We start from the raw sequence: 20,922 nt of genomic DNA on the forward strand, positions 1-20,922 counted from the left end.
GGAGGGTAAACAGATTAAGAAAGAAGGAAAGAAGAAAGAAAGAAAGAAAGAAAGAAAGAAAGAAAGAAAGAAAATATTTCAGTTGTAAATCACTATTTTCACGGGAATTGAACCAGAGTTCAAAACACCGATTTTTAATTTTCATCCACTCTGTCACAAGAGACCACCGGCATTTTAACTCCTCGTTCAGTAATTAAATAATTATTTACATTTTAGCAATATAAATTATTAAAAGTTCACGACTAATACAGCATTGCAACAAAACAACTTTCCACAATACGTAAATTAATAGGCCTATAAATGTTAGAGTGAAATGCGATCGTAGTTCAGTCACAAGAAAAAGATAAAAGGAACAAACAAACTTACCTCCTTACAGCAAGCTTGGCAGAGGACTACCTTTCCAACCGTAGTGATTTTGGGATCCCCTGTGATAAACGGCTTCAACCAGAAGGACTTCGACGATTCTTCTTTACAATTACATTTATTTTACGTCACGCCGACACAGATAGGTCTTATGGTGACAATCGGATGGGAAAGGCCTTGGAGTGGGAAGGAAGCGACCGTGGACTTAATTATGGTACAGCCCCAGCATTTGCCTGGTGTAAAAATGAGAAACCACGGAAAACCATCTTCAGGGATGCCGACAGTGGGGCTCGAACCCACTATCTCCCGGATGCAAGGTCACAGCTGCGCGCCGCTAAGCGCACAGCAAACTAGCCCGGTGATTTTGCTTTGGGCATTGCGACAGACACACCTCTTCGCAATAAATCACGACACGTTCTGAAGATAAAGCGTACGCGTAGAACAGTTCACATCGAGAAGAAGGTATAAGGGTTCGACGTTGATTGGTTCTCGCGTATATCTTAGAAGGTTGGAGGGGTTGAAGGCTTCGCGGTCAAATTGTTCCTTGTTTCTCCTGACGGAAGTTTCCCAAGAACTATTTCTGGTGACTTCCAAGAATTCCTATTTTTGTTCGTGGGGTAAACAAATCTTGAGAAATGAGAAGATAATACTGTCGAGCACATCAGTTACAGTATAATGCACTGGAAGAAAATCGGCTTCTTTAAAATAGATTCAAAGGGCATTAAATAGGCAATTATACTCCAAATAGGCACAAACCACCGAAATAGGCATTTATAGGCACAATAAAACCAACGAAATCTAGCTTAAAGGACCCTAAAACGGATTTAGATCTCAAAAGCCTACATTTCTGAACACAGGAATAAAATAGGCAAATAGGCAAATTCCCGTCTCTACTCATGAATATTTGATCTCTTAGCCCAAAGGGAGTTAAGTTATACGGAAGACGATTTTTGAAAGGAACATGTGAAGTTAATTACAACGGAGAGATATTAATCTGTGGTGACAGAAAGATTGTCGCGCGTGTTAAATAAACGAAAGTGACGCGTTCTCGGATAAGATGTTCTTATTTGCTCTGCGTGTATATTAAAGGAAAATTTAAACTGCGTTGATTAGGTTCATAAAATGAAGGAATAAATGTCATTGGTTATATAATTCCGATTGAATGATTTAGGAGCAACACATTGAGGTTTAAATATTCAATAACATTTTGTATAGTCATTGTAAGATAGGAAATTATAGGTCACTGTAATGTTGCGATCCAGGTGGTCGGAATTCGATTCCCGACCAGGTCAATGAACATGATTTTCCTGGCAATTATTGACTGATTTTGTTTTTATTGCATATGTGATTTGTATTTTACTGTGCATTTGGCAATGCACATTTTGATTTGCAGGTGCAACATTTTGTGTTTGATGTTGTGAATTAATTTCATGTGGCTGTGTGTTTGAGGCAATAAGGTTCTGTCCTATTGTCATAGATTCAGTGTAGATTAAGTTTTGGTGGGAATTTAAATTAGTTTAAGTCCCTTCGCTACAAAATGATTGTTTATTTTATGTGTTAGTGAAGCAGCCTATTATGTGTATGTGAAGTAATATCGTAATGGTAAATTAAAATGATAACTTGAGTTTATTTGCATCAGGGCTAGTTATCGATCCGGTCGTGTTCCGTGTTAAGTGTATATAGATGAGAGGAGGAAGCCGATATAAAAGAACGATTTAACAATTTAATGATTTAACAATTTCAGATTTAATACTGTCAGATTTTATAACTTTTATGATTTAATAATTTCAGATAATTGTTTTTGATAATTTAATAATTTGATAATTTTGAAAGTATAATGATTTAGTGATTCAGTATCTAGTTGAAAGATTTATATTCAGAAAGAACTTTATATTTTTCAATGGTTCATGGATAGAAGGGAGAGTGGATACGGAGTAATGAGCTCATGTATAGAGGAATGTATTTCGAATTAATTTTTGATTTCAAAGGTCACTCTGATGAAAGTGATCAATGTAACAATGGTCAACTATATTATTTTTTGAAATATGGTGTTAATCAAATATAGTAATATCCGAGATATATTGGTAAAAGGAACAGGTTGATTAAATTAATGTCGGCAAATGATAATGAGATGTAATAAGAGTACAAATAAGACTGTTGTATTTCATGGTAACAATTGATGATGGAAGTAAATTGATTGGATTCTTAGGCCGACGAATTTCAATAGATAAAGGTACTAGTTAGTGACTTGGAGTAAATAATTGTGTGAATTAAATAAATTGTACACATGAACTAAACTATAATGTGGTTATAGTTGACCGGAGGTTAAATGAGTGAGGCATCCATGAACAGTGAAATGTTAGCCGAACTCCTTTATTTTGTGTAGGGATTTTTCTTTTCTTTTCCAAAGTTTATCTTTTATTTAATAAATTTGTGTTTTTACCAAAAGGTTCTCATTCAGATATTTTTATTTAATGTATATTCTCTCTTATCCTTCCTGCTCAATAATTTAAGGTTAGTTTTATTATTCGAAGATACCTCTATGGGTAGTACCCATTCAGCGACACTGGGATTCATTAAGCCGGTGCCACATTTCAGAGGCTGGAAAGGTAGAGGGTTGAGTATGGAATTGTCCACCCGGCCCTTTAACTTCATGGAGATACGCAACCCGTCTATCATTGTTAGTCCATAATGTCTATGTTGTTCTGTTTGCTGCCTACATGTCAGCAACGCAGAACGAGCGAACTTTGCAGACGAAAGCTTCTATACGCGTTCTTTGCTCCAAAATTAACGGACTGTTTTATTGTGTTTTGTTATAATACAAGTACCGCCAATGCGATCAAGTTACTACTAATGATCTGTTGTTGTTCTATCTGCGCTCCAACACAGGCAGGTCTAATAGGGAACATGAGGCAGGGCAGGGCTAGGACTGTGAAGGAAGTGATCGTGGCCTTAATTAAGTTACAGACTTGTGTTAAATGGGAAATCACGAGAAACCATCTTCAGGGCTGACGAGAGTGTGATTCGAACCCACTATTTCCCGAATGGAAGCTCACAGATACGTGACCCAAACAGCGCAGCGATCTTGCTCGGTGTGGTCTGTTGTGATAGAACCTAAATGGACCATGTAAAACATCAATTAGTGGCATGATGCGGAGAAGTAATGTTGAGGTCGAAAGGGCATGTACTTCCTGCGAGCAAGAAGTGTGACTTAACGGTAGCTACTTTACTGTCCGACTCGTTGGCTAAATGGTCAGCGTACTGGCCTTAGGTTCAGAGGGTCCCGGGTTCGATTCCCGGCCGGGTCGGGGATTTTAACCTTAATTGGTTAATTCCAATGGCTCGGGGGCTGGGTGTGTGGCGTATTCAACATTAGAAATCATCCTAGGTAGGGCCGTCATCTTCACAGACATGCAGGTCGCCTGATAGGCCGTCTACTAGAAAAAGACCTGCACCTGGCCTTTCCGGAGGCCATGCGCCATTATTATTATTATTATTATTATTATTATTATTATTATTATTATTATTATTATTATTATTATTATTATTACCTACTCTACTAATTCATCCACAAAGTTACCTGGAATTAGAAAATTGAACCATGGTTTGAAACCTGCTCTATGTAAATATTTTTGTACAAGTTCGCAGCTTCATTCTACCTATGTATGGTAGAGTGTCTCCTTTTAGACAATAACACAGTGTTTCGTTAAACTTCAGAGCTATTTAAAGGAGTTAATTCACTTGCGTAGTTGGAGTGAACATTGTTGGTTTGTGGGTCTACACTCGTGACGTATTCCATTGACAAATACTACTAGTTTTACTTATGGCACGATACATCTACCTTCAAATGTCCGCATGGTACTCATCTATGGAGATACAGGTCAGAAGTCATTACAGCTGGAATGCCTGTATCACGAGTAATTTCCTTAGAGAAGGAAATCGATAACCAATACTTTCCGGAGCCTTGACCCCCGTTTGTGTTCAATTCCTATAACGCATGATCATACTGAAGATGTTCTTTTAGACGCAGTTCAGAATGGCCCTCATATTGATTGTTACCAGGTACTTGTACAACTGACTAGCATCAGCTTTAAGTAAAATTATTTCAAGAATAAAATTTACTGTGTCCACCTATTCAATACAATTATATTCTGTAGTGATTAAATCTTACATGAATTACATATACTAATTAGGAACCTGTTTCGCCCTATTTTTGGGCATCTTCAGCCTAATAATAATCTTAAGATCAAGTCTTTAAACCAATTAAACATTAGAACTTAAAACTAAATACAAAGATCTTATGCTTAAAAAACTTTTTGTAAAAATATTTTAAGCATAAGACCTTTGTATTTAGTTTTAAATTCTTTAAGCATTAGTTACGTGTAGCATCAGCTGGTCAACCTTTATGGAGTAGTACCTAACAATAAACTTCATCCGGACCACCTACAATTACATCAGGTGCTTCACGGTATAGCCGTCCCAGAGTGCCTGCCTCTTACCCGGAGATCCCGGGTTCGATTCCCGGCCAGCTCAAGGATTTTTACCTGGATCCGAGGGCTGGTTCGAGGTCCACGTGATTGCAGTTGAGGAGCTGTCTGACGGTGAGATGGCGGCCACGGTCTACAGAGCCAAGAATATCGGCCGAGAGGATCTGTCGTGCTAACCACACAACACATCGTAATCTGCAGGCCTTCGGGCTGAGCAGCGGTCTCTTGATAGGCCATGGTCCTTCGGGGTTGTTGTGCCATGGGGTTTGGTTTATTTATTCACGGTATAAATTCTACTCTTGGGGAATATTTTGTCAAAGAATTTTACAGCATGTGGGCAGTGATACAGCCATTTTATCTATAGTCCACTTTTTGGACGAATAATCATTCATTCTTTGGACATGAATAGGCGTGTGTCATACTTTGTCTGCAATAATAGGCATTAAAAATGTTACTGTATAAGATATGAACCTGCCTTTTAACCATGCTGGTATGTTCTTTTCCACCTTAGATAGGGTGAGGTATAGCAGTCCGTAGAAAGTTCGCGGTTTATATGATATCTTTTCATAGGTATAAGGTTTGCTAAACCCAAATATATCGTTGTACTAAAATAGGTACAGTGAGAGGTATTGAGGTTGTCTTTAAAATGCAGATTTCGTCAAACCACGCTGTTTACTGATACTTTTACTTATGACACGAAACATCTACCTTCGAATGTATTTTCTTGTGTGTCAAAATAGATAGCACCTCATCTTATGTCAATATATTTGTAAGGTCGTTTGCAAGAAAGCTTCGCCTGCTAATGGAAACTGGGCTTATAACCTCACATAAAAGTAATACAAATTATGATAAACTAAGAAATAACCGATAATCTGATAGAGTGAATTATGTTAATCATCTATCACAGTATGTTGTACGACGGGTTCTATTATAGTTGACAGAGAGAAGGGATATTAATGGTGCATCAACAAACTTGAGATTCAGTGTCTAGAACTTGTTGAAAGAGGTATCGATTACAGAGTTTGCGTATGTCTTTATTGGAGATATAGGAAATGTTTCGTCACTGCTCGAAGGAAAGCTACATTCTACTGAAGATCAAAAAAATCCTCCATACAATGCTCTTGCTCATCAACTGATGGTGGGAGCGTACATAAAATATATTTGTAATCAGTCCACCAGTACAGGAGTACTGTTGGGAAAGTACCTGTAGGAAGTACACAGTGAGTAAACTGATTGATGTCACTGTTACATTACGTAATAAGAACGCATAAAGCGTAGGATTGAACTGATGTGTTGCAGGTTTGACATGCCACGGTTTGCAGGTGGGGATGTTCTCACTTTCCTAAATCTGCCTATCGACGATCACAGCTGCACTCCTGATCCTATATGCGATGTGCATGCTCGTTACCGCACCTACGATGGTTCTTGCAACAACCTTGAACACCCCAAATGGGGTATGGCAGGGGAGGCTTTCACTAGACTATTACTTCCAGTGTACGAAGATGGTAAGTTCTTTCGTTCTTTCTCTAGAGATAAATAACAGCTAAAGGTAATTCATCCAAAGTTGAACGTGTTGAAACAACTCATGTCATGGAGTACAGTCAACAGGCAATTCAGCCAACATGGTGCGCTAAATATATAGTCTGTATATTTAAACACAACTGTTGTGACGTTTAGCAGCATTAAAATGACGGGCACCATATCATAAATGACATTTTGGACGGAATGATCAGGGAGTAGGGAAAAGTAATATAGGAAGTAGAGGACCTGTTATGCATAGGCAAAATGATTTGTCTTGATATGAAATTGTTCCACTCGTTGCCCGGGTACTTTCTTGAATGTTTACTTTTTACGAACTATTTTGTCGTTTTAAAGTTATTGGTGTGAGTTTAACTGCAAGTTTTAATTTTAGATTATTTTGTTTCGCGTGGAATTTAGTCCTTGTTAAAGCCCATGTGTCTGGGGAGTAGCTCGTTATTTCAAACAATAAAAATAAGTAATAGTTTTATGTATTTACGCGTTGCGTCATCGATATGAGTATACGATTCGAACTGTCATTGAGACTGTCACCAATTAGCCTAGTGAACCCTAGAACTGCCGATTTAACACTCATCTCGGTCATTTTGGACATTTTCATTTTCAACTCTTCTGACTCTCATGCCGATGGAGGCTGAACTTGGACTAAAACAGCATCCAGAGTGTCACAATTCATCTCAGCAATCAAGAAAATTTTGGATCCGACACTAATATTTTTTGATGACATTTTACATTTCACTCTTTCAAACCCCCGAACCATAGGCGTGACCGGGGGTGTCTTGCCCGCACAGTATTTTCCTTCAGATAGTAAGTCATATGTGTACCACGTTTGGTTAAAATTGCATTTTGCCTATAGGCGCCTGTCATTTTTAATCGTTTAGCTTCGCCGACATCTTTGCGTAAAGACTTTACTGTTTAACTCTGTGAAACCCGCTAAGTACACAATATATTGTGGGCTACACATAGTAGACTTTGTATATTTGTTTTTTTTTGTCGGAAAGGGGGGGTGAGGGAGGAGGGAATGACACACGAGGGAGGGATAGGGTGGGTCTATCCCAAATGTTGTTGGCAAAGGTGAATAGATGAAGGTCGAGAGGGAAGAGGGAGACGGGCCGCCTGGGGTGCTGTAATCTGGCCTGTAATCTAACGGAATGGTGAGGATATAGCTTTGTCAACTGTGTAGAGGGCCGAATATGTCGTTCCAGGGAGTGCGTCTCCTTTTTTTCTCACCAGGGAGGAACGGCACGGCCGGTCAGTAGGGTAGTTATAAAGGCGGCGCTCACATGTCGATAGGTTTTCCGCCCATATGAGCGTCCACATAGTAGATTTAGTTTATTTTGTTGTTGGGGTGGCGCTTGCATGTGGCCCGGTTTTCCGCCTGAGCGTCCACATAGCAGACTTAGTTTATTTTATTTTGCGTCTACATGGCAGATTAAGTGCATATTTTTTATTTTTTATTTTCTTTCTTCTCTTTGTAACGGCAACATGTATTTTGGCCGAAAGCCTGTAATGTTCTTCAATAAATACCTATACCTATTGTGTGCTAGGGCAAACCTTCGCCAGCGATTACTGGAGTGGTCATTTAGTGATATGATTACTCACGTTGACTGAAATTAGAGACCCAACAATGCCTGACGATTCACCGGCAGGAAATTTCGGACAGAATTCCGGTCCGGTATAACAGCCGGACGGACTGGACAAAGTTAATTTTAGTAAATATTGTATTTTTTATATAAAGGTAAAAATTACTACTAACGTATTAATAAAATATTTCGACATGTTTTCTAAGCCAATGTGGTGGAATGTATTAACTTTTGGGTGCTCCTGGAGTGGTTAGTATTGTGATGAGTTGTGTACATAATAATAATAATAATAATAATAATAATAATAATAATAATAATAATAATAATAATAATAAAATAACCAGCGTATGTACAGTCCAGAGACATGAGACGTTCATACTCACGTTAGTTTTGGAGGAGAAGGCGTTAAGACCAGTCGCCAATAATAATATCCTTATAATTATTGCGATCAGCAGTAATCAATTTTCATCACCTGTTATAGGTACAAACCTTCGGGTTTCCATGACAGTAAATTAAGTGGACAATGTTTGTGGCAGAAAAGTAAGAGGGAAATGACAAGTAATAAAGCCAAAATGTGAAATAGGAGGACGTAGGGGGAAAAAAAACTCTACTCTGACAAAGAGAAATGGCGAGGGCTTGTATACCACATCCGGTAATCTGGAGCTGAAAAATGTTGATGATGATGATGATTAATATTTGCATAGTCAACATGAAATACTCTCGACAAACGACGAGTCCACGGTTGACCGCTCAATTATGTAGTCCACAGCGAGGAGACGTTTTAACAGACGGCGCATGTCTTCGACCTTCAGCATTTCCGTCACACACAGGGCTGGCAGTGAACTAGCAGGTGGAATTGAAGTACTGGCGAGCGCTTTGGTCAAGCAGAATGCTACGTTCTTCTTTAATAATTTAAAAATGTACGGCAAGAAATCTTTATGTTTTTAAAAACACATTGCAAATCTACAGCCCAAGAGTTTTCGTCAGAATGCTTTACAATGCCAATCGGTTCAGCCGTTCTCTCAAACTCACAGTAACAAAAATCAGCCTAGTGTTTTAAATATATAGATTGACTGAAACCCGTCAAGGCATAACGGTCAATGGGATAAATATTTATTGAAGTATTTCCTTATATACGACATTCCCTGTACCCTAATGTATTCCTTTTACATTTCTTTACGTCACGCCGACACAGGTAGGTCTTATGGCGACGATGGGATAGGAAATTGCTAGAATTGGGAAGGAAGAAACCGTGACCTTAATTAAGGTATAGTCCCAGCATTTGCCTGGTGTGAAAATGGGAAACAACGGAAAACCATCTTCAGAGCTGCCGACAGTGGAGTTCGAACCTGCTATCTCCCGAATGCAAGCTGATAACTACGTGACCCAAATCACGCAGCCAGTTACTCGGTACATTCCTTGTCCAATTAATTTTCGGCACTATTGCAACTTTAAAATATCGCTCTCTTGACATTTAACTGGCTGAAGTAAGTAGAGACCTTCACGTCCCTTGAGGTTTATTAATCGTGATATAAAATGACGAGTGGATTGGAAATTGTTGCTTCTTGAAAGAAAAATGGAAGTGATTGATCGGATGTTGTTAAGTTACCGGTAATTCGAGGGATTAGAGCTCTTTTTGTCAAACTTTATATCTCCATTTATTATTTCCAAATCTAATCAATTTTTGGACATACTTCTTACAATTAGTCTCTAATCTTGTTCTGTTTGGGAACCATTGGAAAACTTACCTATTTTTAAGTAGCATAACTCTTGCTCCAATTTTTCGAATAAGGATATGTGGAGGCAAACCGTTAATCCAAAGAATTCAAGAATTATGTGGAAAATTGAAGTAACTAGCTTTTATCTTCAGTATTAATCTGTTGACACCAATGCATGGTTTTGAACTACCGGGTATAAGCCCAATGACTTTCAAATTAATTATGAATGGCAAATTGAAAAAATGATGACATCCTTTGCAGAAGTGAACGTTTTGCAAGAAATTTCAATCACTATATCATCATGCGGCTGGTACTTCCGTAGCATCGTCCGTCGCCATTTACAGAGGGATAGTCGCCCTTACCGATTTCTTGCAAACAATCAGTGAATTCCATTCTTTTGTGGTTTTGCCCGCGTATTTTTATGTAAGCGGCGTATTTTGAAGAGGGGTCAAAGAGGAGTGTATTTAATACAATTATAAATAAATAATTGTTTGGCGATAAGCATGTCCCAAAGCAGGCAAATCCTTTATGAAATCTCCACCAAGAACAATAATTTTCCTACCAGAAGGAATGGAATGTCGTTACCTATGATGTATTTTAGAAGGCTATTCACACACATTAAGGAATGATTATTTGCCGTTGGGGCTTTATCCCATATTGAGCCCTGCTAATCGAATTTCGTCAGCTGCTTTGGAATTTAATTTTAATGCAGACACCGAACTCTAATTTAAATTTAGAGGAAGTTTGAATGTAATGTGCACTGTTCAACCGCTGGGAAGCAAAGCGGCGGCTATTCTTGTCCACGTTATTGTTATAACATGGAGCCCGAAGGTTTGTAGTAGATTATAAAGGGAGATGTGATTCGAATTCAGGTTGAAGCAGACGGACAAAACAGATGCCAGAAGATTAGATATACATATGACTGACTCCAAGAGAATTGGAAACAAGAAAATATGTCCGGATCGTTAATAACAGGTAATTCAGTGGATGATTGTCCCATAAAATACGTTAATGGTGATGGGGGTAGACGATGTGTAAGGCGTGACGAGAAGAGAAGACAACAATCTGTAGAGAGAAGTAGAATAATGAGAAGAACTGACAATAACGAACAGGTAGAAGAAGAGTTCCAGATTAGGAATCCATAATCTCAACAACTCTGCGAGTAACTCCGAACTCCTCAGTTTCGCTGTGTGTCGATAAGGTGGTGGTGTATAAGAGTCAGCCCGTGCCAGTGGCGTTTCCATCTAACAGAAGTTGAATGTGATGACTTTGTACAGTTGTCTGATAAATACTTACACTTATGTTTCACTGATCACAAATAATCTTGATTTTCCATTTCTACGTGGGTATATAGCTGTAGTACCCGTCGTTGACGGGACAGTCATACAGCATGCGCAAAGTTATCTAATTCACCAGCTACCTTCCGCCAATGTTCAAGCATGCTGTTTTACTGAGGACGCAACATTAATCCCATCTATCGGAGATGGGTGGCAACAGAAGAGACACATCACATCACATCACATCACATCACATCACATCACATCACATCACATCACATCACATCACATCACATCACATCACATCACATCACATCACATCACATCACATCACATCACATCACATCACATCACATCACATCACATCACATCACATCACATCACATCACATCACATCACATCACATCACATCACATCACATCACATCACATCACATCACATCACATCACATCACATCACATCACATCAGTGGTTAATGTAACGTTATCGTTGATCAGTTTTATGAGTTTTCGATATTGTAGACATTCATATGTAGTATTCTACCGACTCTGCGATATTAGGGCAGGGAGTTCTTCCTCCTCCTTTCATACCTCCCTTTTGTCTGATTCTTCAAGCGACCGTTCTTTTACGATTTTTTGTCAATTTTTATGATTATCTTCACAATTTTTCTTGCCGCCATGGACCGATGATCACGCGGTTTTATACCTTAAGACAATCATGACAAAAACCATCACTCGTTAACATGACTGAACAGTATTTCCATGTTAGTAATGCTTGGCGTTCATATGGACAAAGCAACAAAATTCTAAATTCATCAATTCTACAGATATTATCATAGTCTTACGATAAAACTGTATAGGACATAAGTGAACGGAAATTATATTATCCATAAGTTTTGTTATATAATTCTTTTCGATAGGGAAAATAACATAGGTATTGTATTTCAGAATTGAATTTTATGCATTCCCGTAAACTACCACTTCACCCAGCATAAATAAAATTACGTATAGCCTAGATTGTAGTGTCTCATTCCGCGACTTAACATACCGATTTTAACTCAATTCTATTCACCCATTTTCTCGAAATGCGCGTACGTACATACATGCATGCATACATACATATATACGAGATAGGCAGCCAGACAGACAGACAGACAGGCAGACATGACGGAAAATTTAAAAATGCATTCACTTGTTTCTGTGGATACAACCGATACAGAAATGCCATTCTTTTTAAATTATCAGCAATGTACGGACAAAACTCTTACCCCGAATTCAAATCTGTTTTCAGTTTTACTCTGCCGAGCTACGTTTTTAAATAGAACCAAGTCAAGTCTGATCATGTACTTATATATTAAATAAAATATTGAACGTATTAAAGGCATGTAACTAAGACAAAGCTCTTTTTGTAAGTTGAATTTGTAATCTAATTATTATTATTTAAGAATAAGTAAAATAAATTAATAGAATAATTAATCGAAATGCCCGTAATATGGCCGCCAGAGTTCACCTAAATGAATCCGTCAAATTTTTATACAGCATGATAATTCACTCTTCCATGGCGTGTACATGAAGCTGCATACTGGTACATCTGCTTCAGGCCTTACCTAACTTTTGAAACGGGTAGGTAGGAACTGCAGCTAGGTTCATCAGTAACTGCACTGATTCTAAAATAACTAAGTCTGTTCTGAATAATATCCGTGCACGAGCACCTCATCAACACACCAAAATATGCATAGAATACACTTACAAAATAATGCTGGGAGACTCCATTTTTACACAAATATCCTACATTAAAAACAGTAAAAAAAGCGAGGACCAATCAACCATTTATAGTTAGCCAGATGAGCGTTAATTACAAAACATATATATATATATATAAATGGATAAATACACATCACTGATTCTGTGTATCAACACAACTTACAGATTTTCACTATCGCACTAAGACTGTACATTTCTAATTCTGGGTTCACTGATCCTAACACTTGGTTTAAAGATACATACATTCACATGAGCAACACACGCTTATTGTTCCAGACCATACATTATGGAAGGTCTGAAATATAGTACCCAATACCTTTCACCAACATATAAGACATTTGGTGGTTAGGACACCGAACTGCCACAAGTGATATAATACCAAGTGCCTAAGCACACCACAGTTTCTAGGTCAGTACCACAATTCACGTTTCACAACGGCTTTAAGTCAACTACGTTCCACAAAAGGTTTAAATAAATTCCCCCCTCTGTTTTATCACATGCCTGTATAGACTTCAGCTTGACCTCTGGTCATGCGGGATTCAATTATAAGACATGTGGGGAAAGTGTGTGGAGGAAAGAGAACCAATCCAGGAATTAGGTTAAGGCAGATGTTGAAGAAAGTAGAAGGAGGAGGGGAAGGAGGAGGGGAAGGAGAAGGTGATAGTGTTTCACGTTGATACCAACAACGTAAAGCAAGCCGGTAAAAGTACCAAAATATTTGGAGATGTGTGGGATCTGCTAAATGCAGCACGGGTGAAGTTTAAGGAAGAGGAGGTTGTTGTCTGTGGAATACTGTGTAGGAGGGATACTGACTGGAGGGTGATTGGGGATTTAAATGAGAGTATGGAGTGGGTATGTGGGAAACAGGGAGTGACATTTGTAGACTCTAATGGGTGGGTAGAAGGTAGGGATCTGCGCTCAGATGGCCTTCACTAAGCCGCAGTGGTACGTATAAGTTAGGAAATTTGTTTAGAAGGGCAATAGGGAGGTACATTCAGGGAAACGGGGTTGTCTTGGGAGCGGTTATGAGGGTACAGAGATCTGGAAGTCAAGTAGGTTGACATAAAAATGTTAATGTTGAACTGTAGAAGTATTATAAAGAAAGGAATAGAATTAAGTAACTTAATAGATGTATATTTAACAGATATTGTAATAGGAGTTGAATCATGGCTGAGAAATGATATAATGGATACAGAAATATTCTCACGGAACTGGAGTGTGTACCGTAGGGATAGGATAGGAGTGGTGGGAGGGGGAGTACTCATTCTGGTGAAAGAAGAAATTGTAAGCTACGAAAAAATTTAAAGATCACAAACATGAAATTCTAGGTGTAAGGTTCATTTCTAAAGATAATAGGCAACTTGATGTCGTTGGAGTGTACAGACTAGGAAAGAGTATCACTGACGCTGATTCCGAATTATTTGATAAGATAATCAGCTATGCGGGAAACGACGTGGAAAGGCATGTGATTGTAGCGGGGGATCTGAATTTACCAAATGTCAACTGGGAAGGTAATGCGAACGATAGGAAGCATGACCAACAAATGGCAAAGGGCGGCTGATTCAGAAAGTGATGGAACCAACTAGAGGAAAGAATATCCTGGACGTGGTGCTGGTAAAACCAGATGAGCTCTATAGAGAAATCGAAATAATAGATGGCATGAGTGACCATAAAGCTGTTTTTGTTATAGTTAAAAATAAATATGATAGAAAGGAAGGTCTTAAGAGTAGGACTATTAGGCAGTACCATATGACTGATAACTCAGGCATGAGGAAGTTTTTAAAAGTAACTATGGTCGGTGGAAAACGGTAAATAAAAATGTCAACAGACTCTGGGATGGGTTTAAAGCAATTGTTGAGGAATGTGAAAACAGGTTTGTACCATGAAAGGTGGCAAGGAATAGTGAAGTCCCACCTTATTATACGGTAATAGAGAAATAAAGAGACAAAGAAGGAGATGCAGATTGGAAAGAAATAGAGTTAGAGATGGCTGTAGAAGTAAGGAGAAATTGAAGGAACTTACTAGGAAACTGAATCTAGCAAATAAGTCAGCTAAGGATAACATGATGGCAAGCACAATTATTGGCAGTCATACAAATTTTAGTGGAAAATGGAATGGTATGTAAAGGTACTTTAAGGCAGAAACAGGTTCCAAGAAGGACATTCCAGGAATCATTAATGAACAAGGGGAGTGTGTATGTGAGGATTTTCAACAGGCAGAAGCATTCAGTCAGCAGTATGTAAAGATTGTTGGTTACAAGGATAATGTCCAGATAGAGGAAATTACTAATGCTATAGAAGAATGAAAATTTACATATAATAACAATGATATTTACAATAAGATACAAAAGTTGAATACTAGAAAAGCGGCTGGAATTGATAAGATTTCTGGGGACATACTAAAGACAATGGGTTGGGATATAGTACCATATCTGTAGTATTTATGTGATTATTGTTTGCATGAACGAGTTATACCAAATGAATGGAGAGTTGCTATAGTATCCCCTGCGTATAAAAGAAAGGGTGATAGACATAAAGCTGAAAATTACAGGCCAGTAAGTTTGACATGCCTTGCATATAAGATTTGGGAAGGCATTATTTCTGATTATATTAGATATGTTTGCGAAATTAATAACTGGTTCGATAGAAGGCAGTTCGGTTTTAGGATAGTTTTATTCCACCGAAGCTCAACTTGTAGTATCACAACAAGATATAGCAGATATCTTGCATTCAGGAGGTCAAATGGACTGTATCGCGATCGAATTGTCTATAACATTTGAGAGTGTGGACCATGGGAGAGCACTGGAAAATATGTGTGCAATTGGACTGGACAAAAGAGTAACTGAATTGGTTGCTATATTTCTAGAAAATAGATCTCAGAGAATTAGAGTAAGCGAAGCTTTATCTGACTCGGTAATAATTAAGGGCGGAATTCCTCAAGGCAGTATTATTGGACCTTTATGTTTTCTTATACCACGTGGCTCCCGAATGCCGTACATTCTACTTACAAATGTCCCACACGCACAATTGATGAATGGGATGTCTACCAACTGATTTTCACAGGGCCACTACTGCCAGCGGGCAGGTTACGTCAGCATATGAAGAGATAAGAACCAGCCTGTCGCTCGCAGAATGTTACTCAGCGCTACAGGTTTAATGCATCCCCTTGCAATAGTAAACCTCATTTTCCACCGCATATTTCTATTCTGGTGTATGGTACAGCCGCACTATATTTGCTGTCAGCATATCGGCAATGGCTAGTGTGTTCAGCAGCGACGAATACACAGACATTATTCTAATCTGGACAACCTGGTCGGAATGCAGCCGAAGCTCCAAACTGACGTAGGCCTATGCCTTCTACATACGTATTTCGCCGAAGAGTATTAGTTTTTGTTTCATACAAGCAACTCTATTATCGAGTGGAATGTCTACATGTGTATAAATTAATAAGTTATTAAATTTCCTTTTCTGCATCTTGGGCGTGTTTACAAACATAAGCGGTGATTAAGTTTTGGGGCGAGGAGAGACAGTCGCACCCAACCCCCCACTTTTTGGGGTAAACATTATATTTTTATTCCACTTTAGCCAGCTGGAACTAGGAATTATTAAAAAAGGGCTATCTGTACACGCCTTGTTGTATTATCTGCTAATTCTTTCCTTTATTTTTTAAATTATTAACATAATTATTGGCGGAAATAGCACAAAATGGCGTTCGTCGCGGCTAAACGATTTGTGTAGCGCTACGACAAGTAGTGGAGACTTTGCATATGCTGTGAGGAAGGGTAGTAGGGATACATATTTTTTGCCAAGGTCGTGGACACTGAGTTATTATTCACCCGCTTGCCGCGTGCATCCATCAGTGTGGCAGTCTCTTTTAGTGTCTGTTAGTTTCTTAGTGTGTATTCAAATACTAAATGATTTTTAATTTCATAATCATGCCGTACTTCTATTTAATTGTACCGGGCGAGCTGGCCGTGGCGATAGGGGCACGGAGCTGTGAGCTTGCACCTGGGAGATAGTGGTTTCGAATCCCACTGTCGGCAGCCTTGAAGATGGTTTTCGGTTGTTTTCCATTTTCACACCAGGTAAGTGCTGGGGCTGTACCTTAATTAAGGCCACGGCCTCTTCCTTTCCACGCGTAGCTCTTGTCTGCCTCATCGTTGCCATAAGTCTTATCTGTGTCAGTGTGACGTAAAGTCAATTGGGAACAAAATATGTCTGTCTGTTAGGTCCTCAGCCCAGAGGCTGGTTGGATCCTCAAATAGCACCATCAAAGGCTATGCAGTTATAGGAAAACCACAAAAACCAATGGCAGTACCTAAATGAGGCGTACTAGGCAAGACGAGGAGTGAGGTAGTTTGCCATTGCTTTCCTCACTGGGCCAGGCAGTGCTATTGTAGCACGACTGACCCTATGAGCAACACCTTTCTTAACACTCAGACGCACTGGTTATGCTCTGAATGTCATTACTCAGCACGACCCACACCCCAGCAGCTTCCATATTGTCACAGCCATGGGTGAGACTGGGACTTCAGTGGAAGCTACACTTTGCTCTGGCCTGTGCCAAGAGATGGATGCAAAAGTACTGCATCCATCAAGAAATGACGGCAGGCAGGAAAAAAAATTATTTGTAATTTCAACTTGAGATAATACCAACTTTACTTTCACCGGACTAAATTCTTTCGTTTGTATCATGTCATTTCTTATGTAAATGTAATTAACCTGCCCCGTGGTTTATTTGAAATAATACTTTTTTGAGATTTTGATTCAATGCTGTATACAAAACTTTTCACCAGGTCTCACAAACAAATCACGGGGCAGGTTAATTACATTTACATAAGAAATAACATAACACAAACGAAATAATTTAATCCGGTGAAAGTAAAGTTTTTAGTATCTCCCGTTGAAATTACAATTGAATATGTTTTTTTTTACAATTGACTTTACGTTGCACCGACGCAGATACGACTTAGGGCAAGGATGAGACAGGCAACAGCTACGCGTGGAAAGGAAAAGGCCGTGGCCTTAATTAAGGTGTAGCCCAAGCACTTGCCTGGTGTGAAAATGGGAAACCACCGAAAAACATCTTCAGGGCTGCTGTCTGTGGGATCTGAAACCACTATCTCCCGGGTGCAATCTCACAGCTATGCGCCCCTAACCCCACGACCAGCTCGCCCGGAACAATTAAATAGAAGTACGGCATGATTATGAAATTAAAAATCATTTAGTATTTGAATACACACTAAGAAAATAACAGAAATTAAACGAGACTGCCAGACTGACGGATGCGCGCGGCAAGCGGGTGAATTATAACTCAGTGTCCAAGACCTTGGCAAAAAAATATATGTACCCCTACTACCCTTACTCACAGAACATGCAAAGTCTCCACTACTTGCCGTAGCGCTATACAAATCGGTTAGCCGCGACGAATGGCATTTTGTGCGTATTTCCACCAATAATGATGTTAATAATTAAAAAATAAATTAACGAATTAGCAGGTAAGACAACAAGGCTTGAACAAGTAGAATTTTAAAAATAATTCCTACTTCTAGCTGGCTAAAGTGGAATAAAAATATAATGTTTACTCCAAAAAGTGGGGGAAGTGTGCGACTGTCCCTCCTCGCCCCACCCCTTAATCACCGGCACTGTTTGTAAACACGCCCAAGATGCAGTAAAGGAAATTTAATAACTTATTAGTTTATACACGGGGCCGATGACCTGCGATGTTAGGCCACTTAAAACAACAAGCAAGCAAGTAAGTTTATACACGTGTAGACATTCCACTCGATAATAGAGTTGCATGTATGGAAAAAAACTAATACTGTTCGGCGAAATACGTGTGTAGAAGGCATAGGCTTACGTCTGTTTGGAGCTTCGCTGCATTCCGACCAGGTTGTCCAGATTAAAATAATGTCTGTGTATTTGCCGCTGCTAAACACACTAGCCATTGCCGATATGCTGACAGCAAATATAGTGCGGGTGTACCATACACCAGCCTAGAAATATGCGGTGTAAAACGACGTTTACTATTGCAAGGGGTGCATTAGACCTGTAGAGCTGAGTAACATGCTGCGAGCGACAGTGCGGTTGTTATCTCTTTATTTTCCGACGTAACCTGCCCGCTGGCAATAGTGCCCCTGTGAAAATCAGTTGGTAGACATCCCATTCATCACTTGTGCATGTGGGACATTTGTAAGTAGAATGTACGGCGTTCGGGAGCCACCTGGTATATATCAATGATGTGAGTAAAGAAGTGGAATCAGAGATAAGGCTTTCCACAGATGATGTAATTCTGCAGAATGTAATAAATAAGTTACAGGATTGTGTGCAACTGCAAAATAACCTGGATAATGTTGTAAAATGGATAGCAGGCAATTGTGTGATGATAAACGGGGTTAAAAGTCTGGTTGCGAGTTTCACAAATAGGAAAAGTCCTCTCAGTTTGAATTACTGCGTTGATGGGGTGAAATTTACTTATGAGGATGACTGTAATAATCTAGGTGTTAATATAAGGAAAGATCTCTTTTTTTTTGCTAGTTGCTTTACGTCGCACCGACACAGATACGTCTTATGGCGACGATGCGACAGGAAAGGGCTAGGAATAGGAAGGAAGCGGCCGTGGCCTTAATTAAGGTACAGCCCCAGCATTTGCCTGGTGTGAAAATGGAAAACCACGGAAAACCATTTTCAGGGCTGCCGACAGTGGGGATCGAACCTACTATCTCCCGAATACTGGATACTGGCCGCACTAAAGCGACTGCAGCTATCGAGCTCTGTAGGAAAGATCTTCATTGAGGTAATCACATAAATGGGATTGTAAATAAAGGGTACAGATCTTTGCACATCGTTATGAGAGTGTTTAGGGGTTGTAGAAGGATGTAAAGGAGAAGGCTTATAAGTCTCTGGTAAGACCCCAACTAGAGTATGGTTCCAGTGTATGTGACCCTCACCAGGATTTCGTGATTCAAAAAGTGGAAAAATACCAAAGAAAAGCAGCTCGATTTGTTCTGGGTGATTTCAAAAAAAAAAAAAAAAAAAAAACGACTAGCGTAACAAAAATGTTGCAAAGCGTGGGCTGGCAAGAACTGGGAGAAAGAAGACGGGCTGCTCGACTGAGTGGTATGTTCCGATCTGTCAGCGGAGAAATGGCGTGGAATGACATTAGTAGACGAATCAATTTGAGTGGTATCTTTAACAGTAGGAAAGATCGTAATATGGAGATAAAGTTGGAATTCAAGAGGACAAATGTGGGCAAATATTCGTTTATGGGAAGAGGAGTTAGGGATTGGAACAGCTTACCAAGGGAGATGTTCAATAAATATCCAATTTCTTTGAAATCATTTAAGAAAATGCTTGGAAAACAACAGATGGGGAATCTGCCACCTGGACGTCTGTCCTAAATTCAGATCGGTTGAAATTGATTGAGCTTCCCCTACTCCCTCATGGTACGTCTAGATTGGTCGTGATTGCCGTCCAATAATGAGTGGAAGATTATCTTGCCATTACAGGACCACGCTCCATTCTTCCGAGTCCCAAGAAAATAACAAAGTCACGTCATCGGACTCTAGCCTGTTCCACATGACTCACAGAAACTTTCCGAGTTGTAAATGGCACTGTTTTCCGTCCGTTTGTAAAAACAAATTACTCATATCACATATGGAGACCTTCCAGCTTAAAATATTAAGCAATATTCAGGGTGTTTCTAAATTCCAATTATAGAGTTCGAGGGCTTGCAATGGGAACCAAGATGGTTAAGTTTATTACAGGAACTTGTGTTCGGAAACGTAGCGTCTTCCCGCTACCCGCAAAAAACACCACAGCACAGTTTCAACGCTCTCGCATTTTCAGCGCTCTGTCCGACTCCTGCTGCTTGTCGTCTTTGTCCAATTGCAGGCGGGGCTTGATGTGACGACCACCGATATCAACACAGACACGGACGGTACCTATGTATCATGTTCTCGTACTCACGATCATGAATACCTGGTCCTCCAACATCCGCCGCAGCCATAACCCGCGCCAGTAGGTTTTCCTCAGTTTCCACAGGGGTCTCGTAAATCAAGTTTTCATACGACCCCACAGGTAGTAGTCTAGCGGTATCAAGTCGGGTGAACGCGCAGGCCCCGCACTATTGTGCAAATCTTTGGTGCAAATGAACTACTGTACGGCTTATTGCTGTGTACGTATTAGAGAATTACT

The 20,922-nt window shown here is 39.5% G+C and overlaps 1 protein-coding gene across 1 annotated transcript in view; it reads left to right on the forward strand.

The window, feature by feature from the left end:
* The window catches only part of LOC136864648 (peroxidase), a 331,409-nt gene that overhangs the window by 110,026 nt on the left and 200,461 nt on the right, over positions 1-20,922 (forward strand). The window contains exon 4 of the mRNA XM_067141918.2: positions 6,150-6,355. Coding sequence (XP_066998019.2) covers positions 6,150-6,355 — 206 coding nt within the window. The remainder of the gene's footprint in view (positions 1-6,149; positions 6,356-20,922) is intronic.

This window comes from Anabrus simplex, chromosome 2, assembly GCF_040414725.1.
Source record: "Anabrus simplex isolate iqAnaSimp1 chromosome 2, ASM4041472v1, whole genome shotgun sequence".
NCBI lineage: Eukaryota > Metazoa > Arthropoda > Insecta > Orthoptera > Tettigoniidae > Anabrus > Anabrus simplex.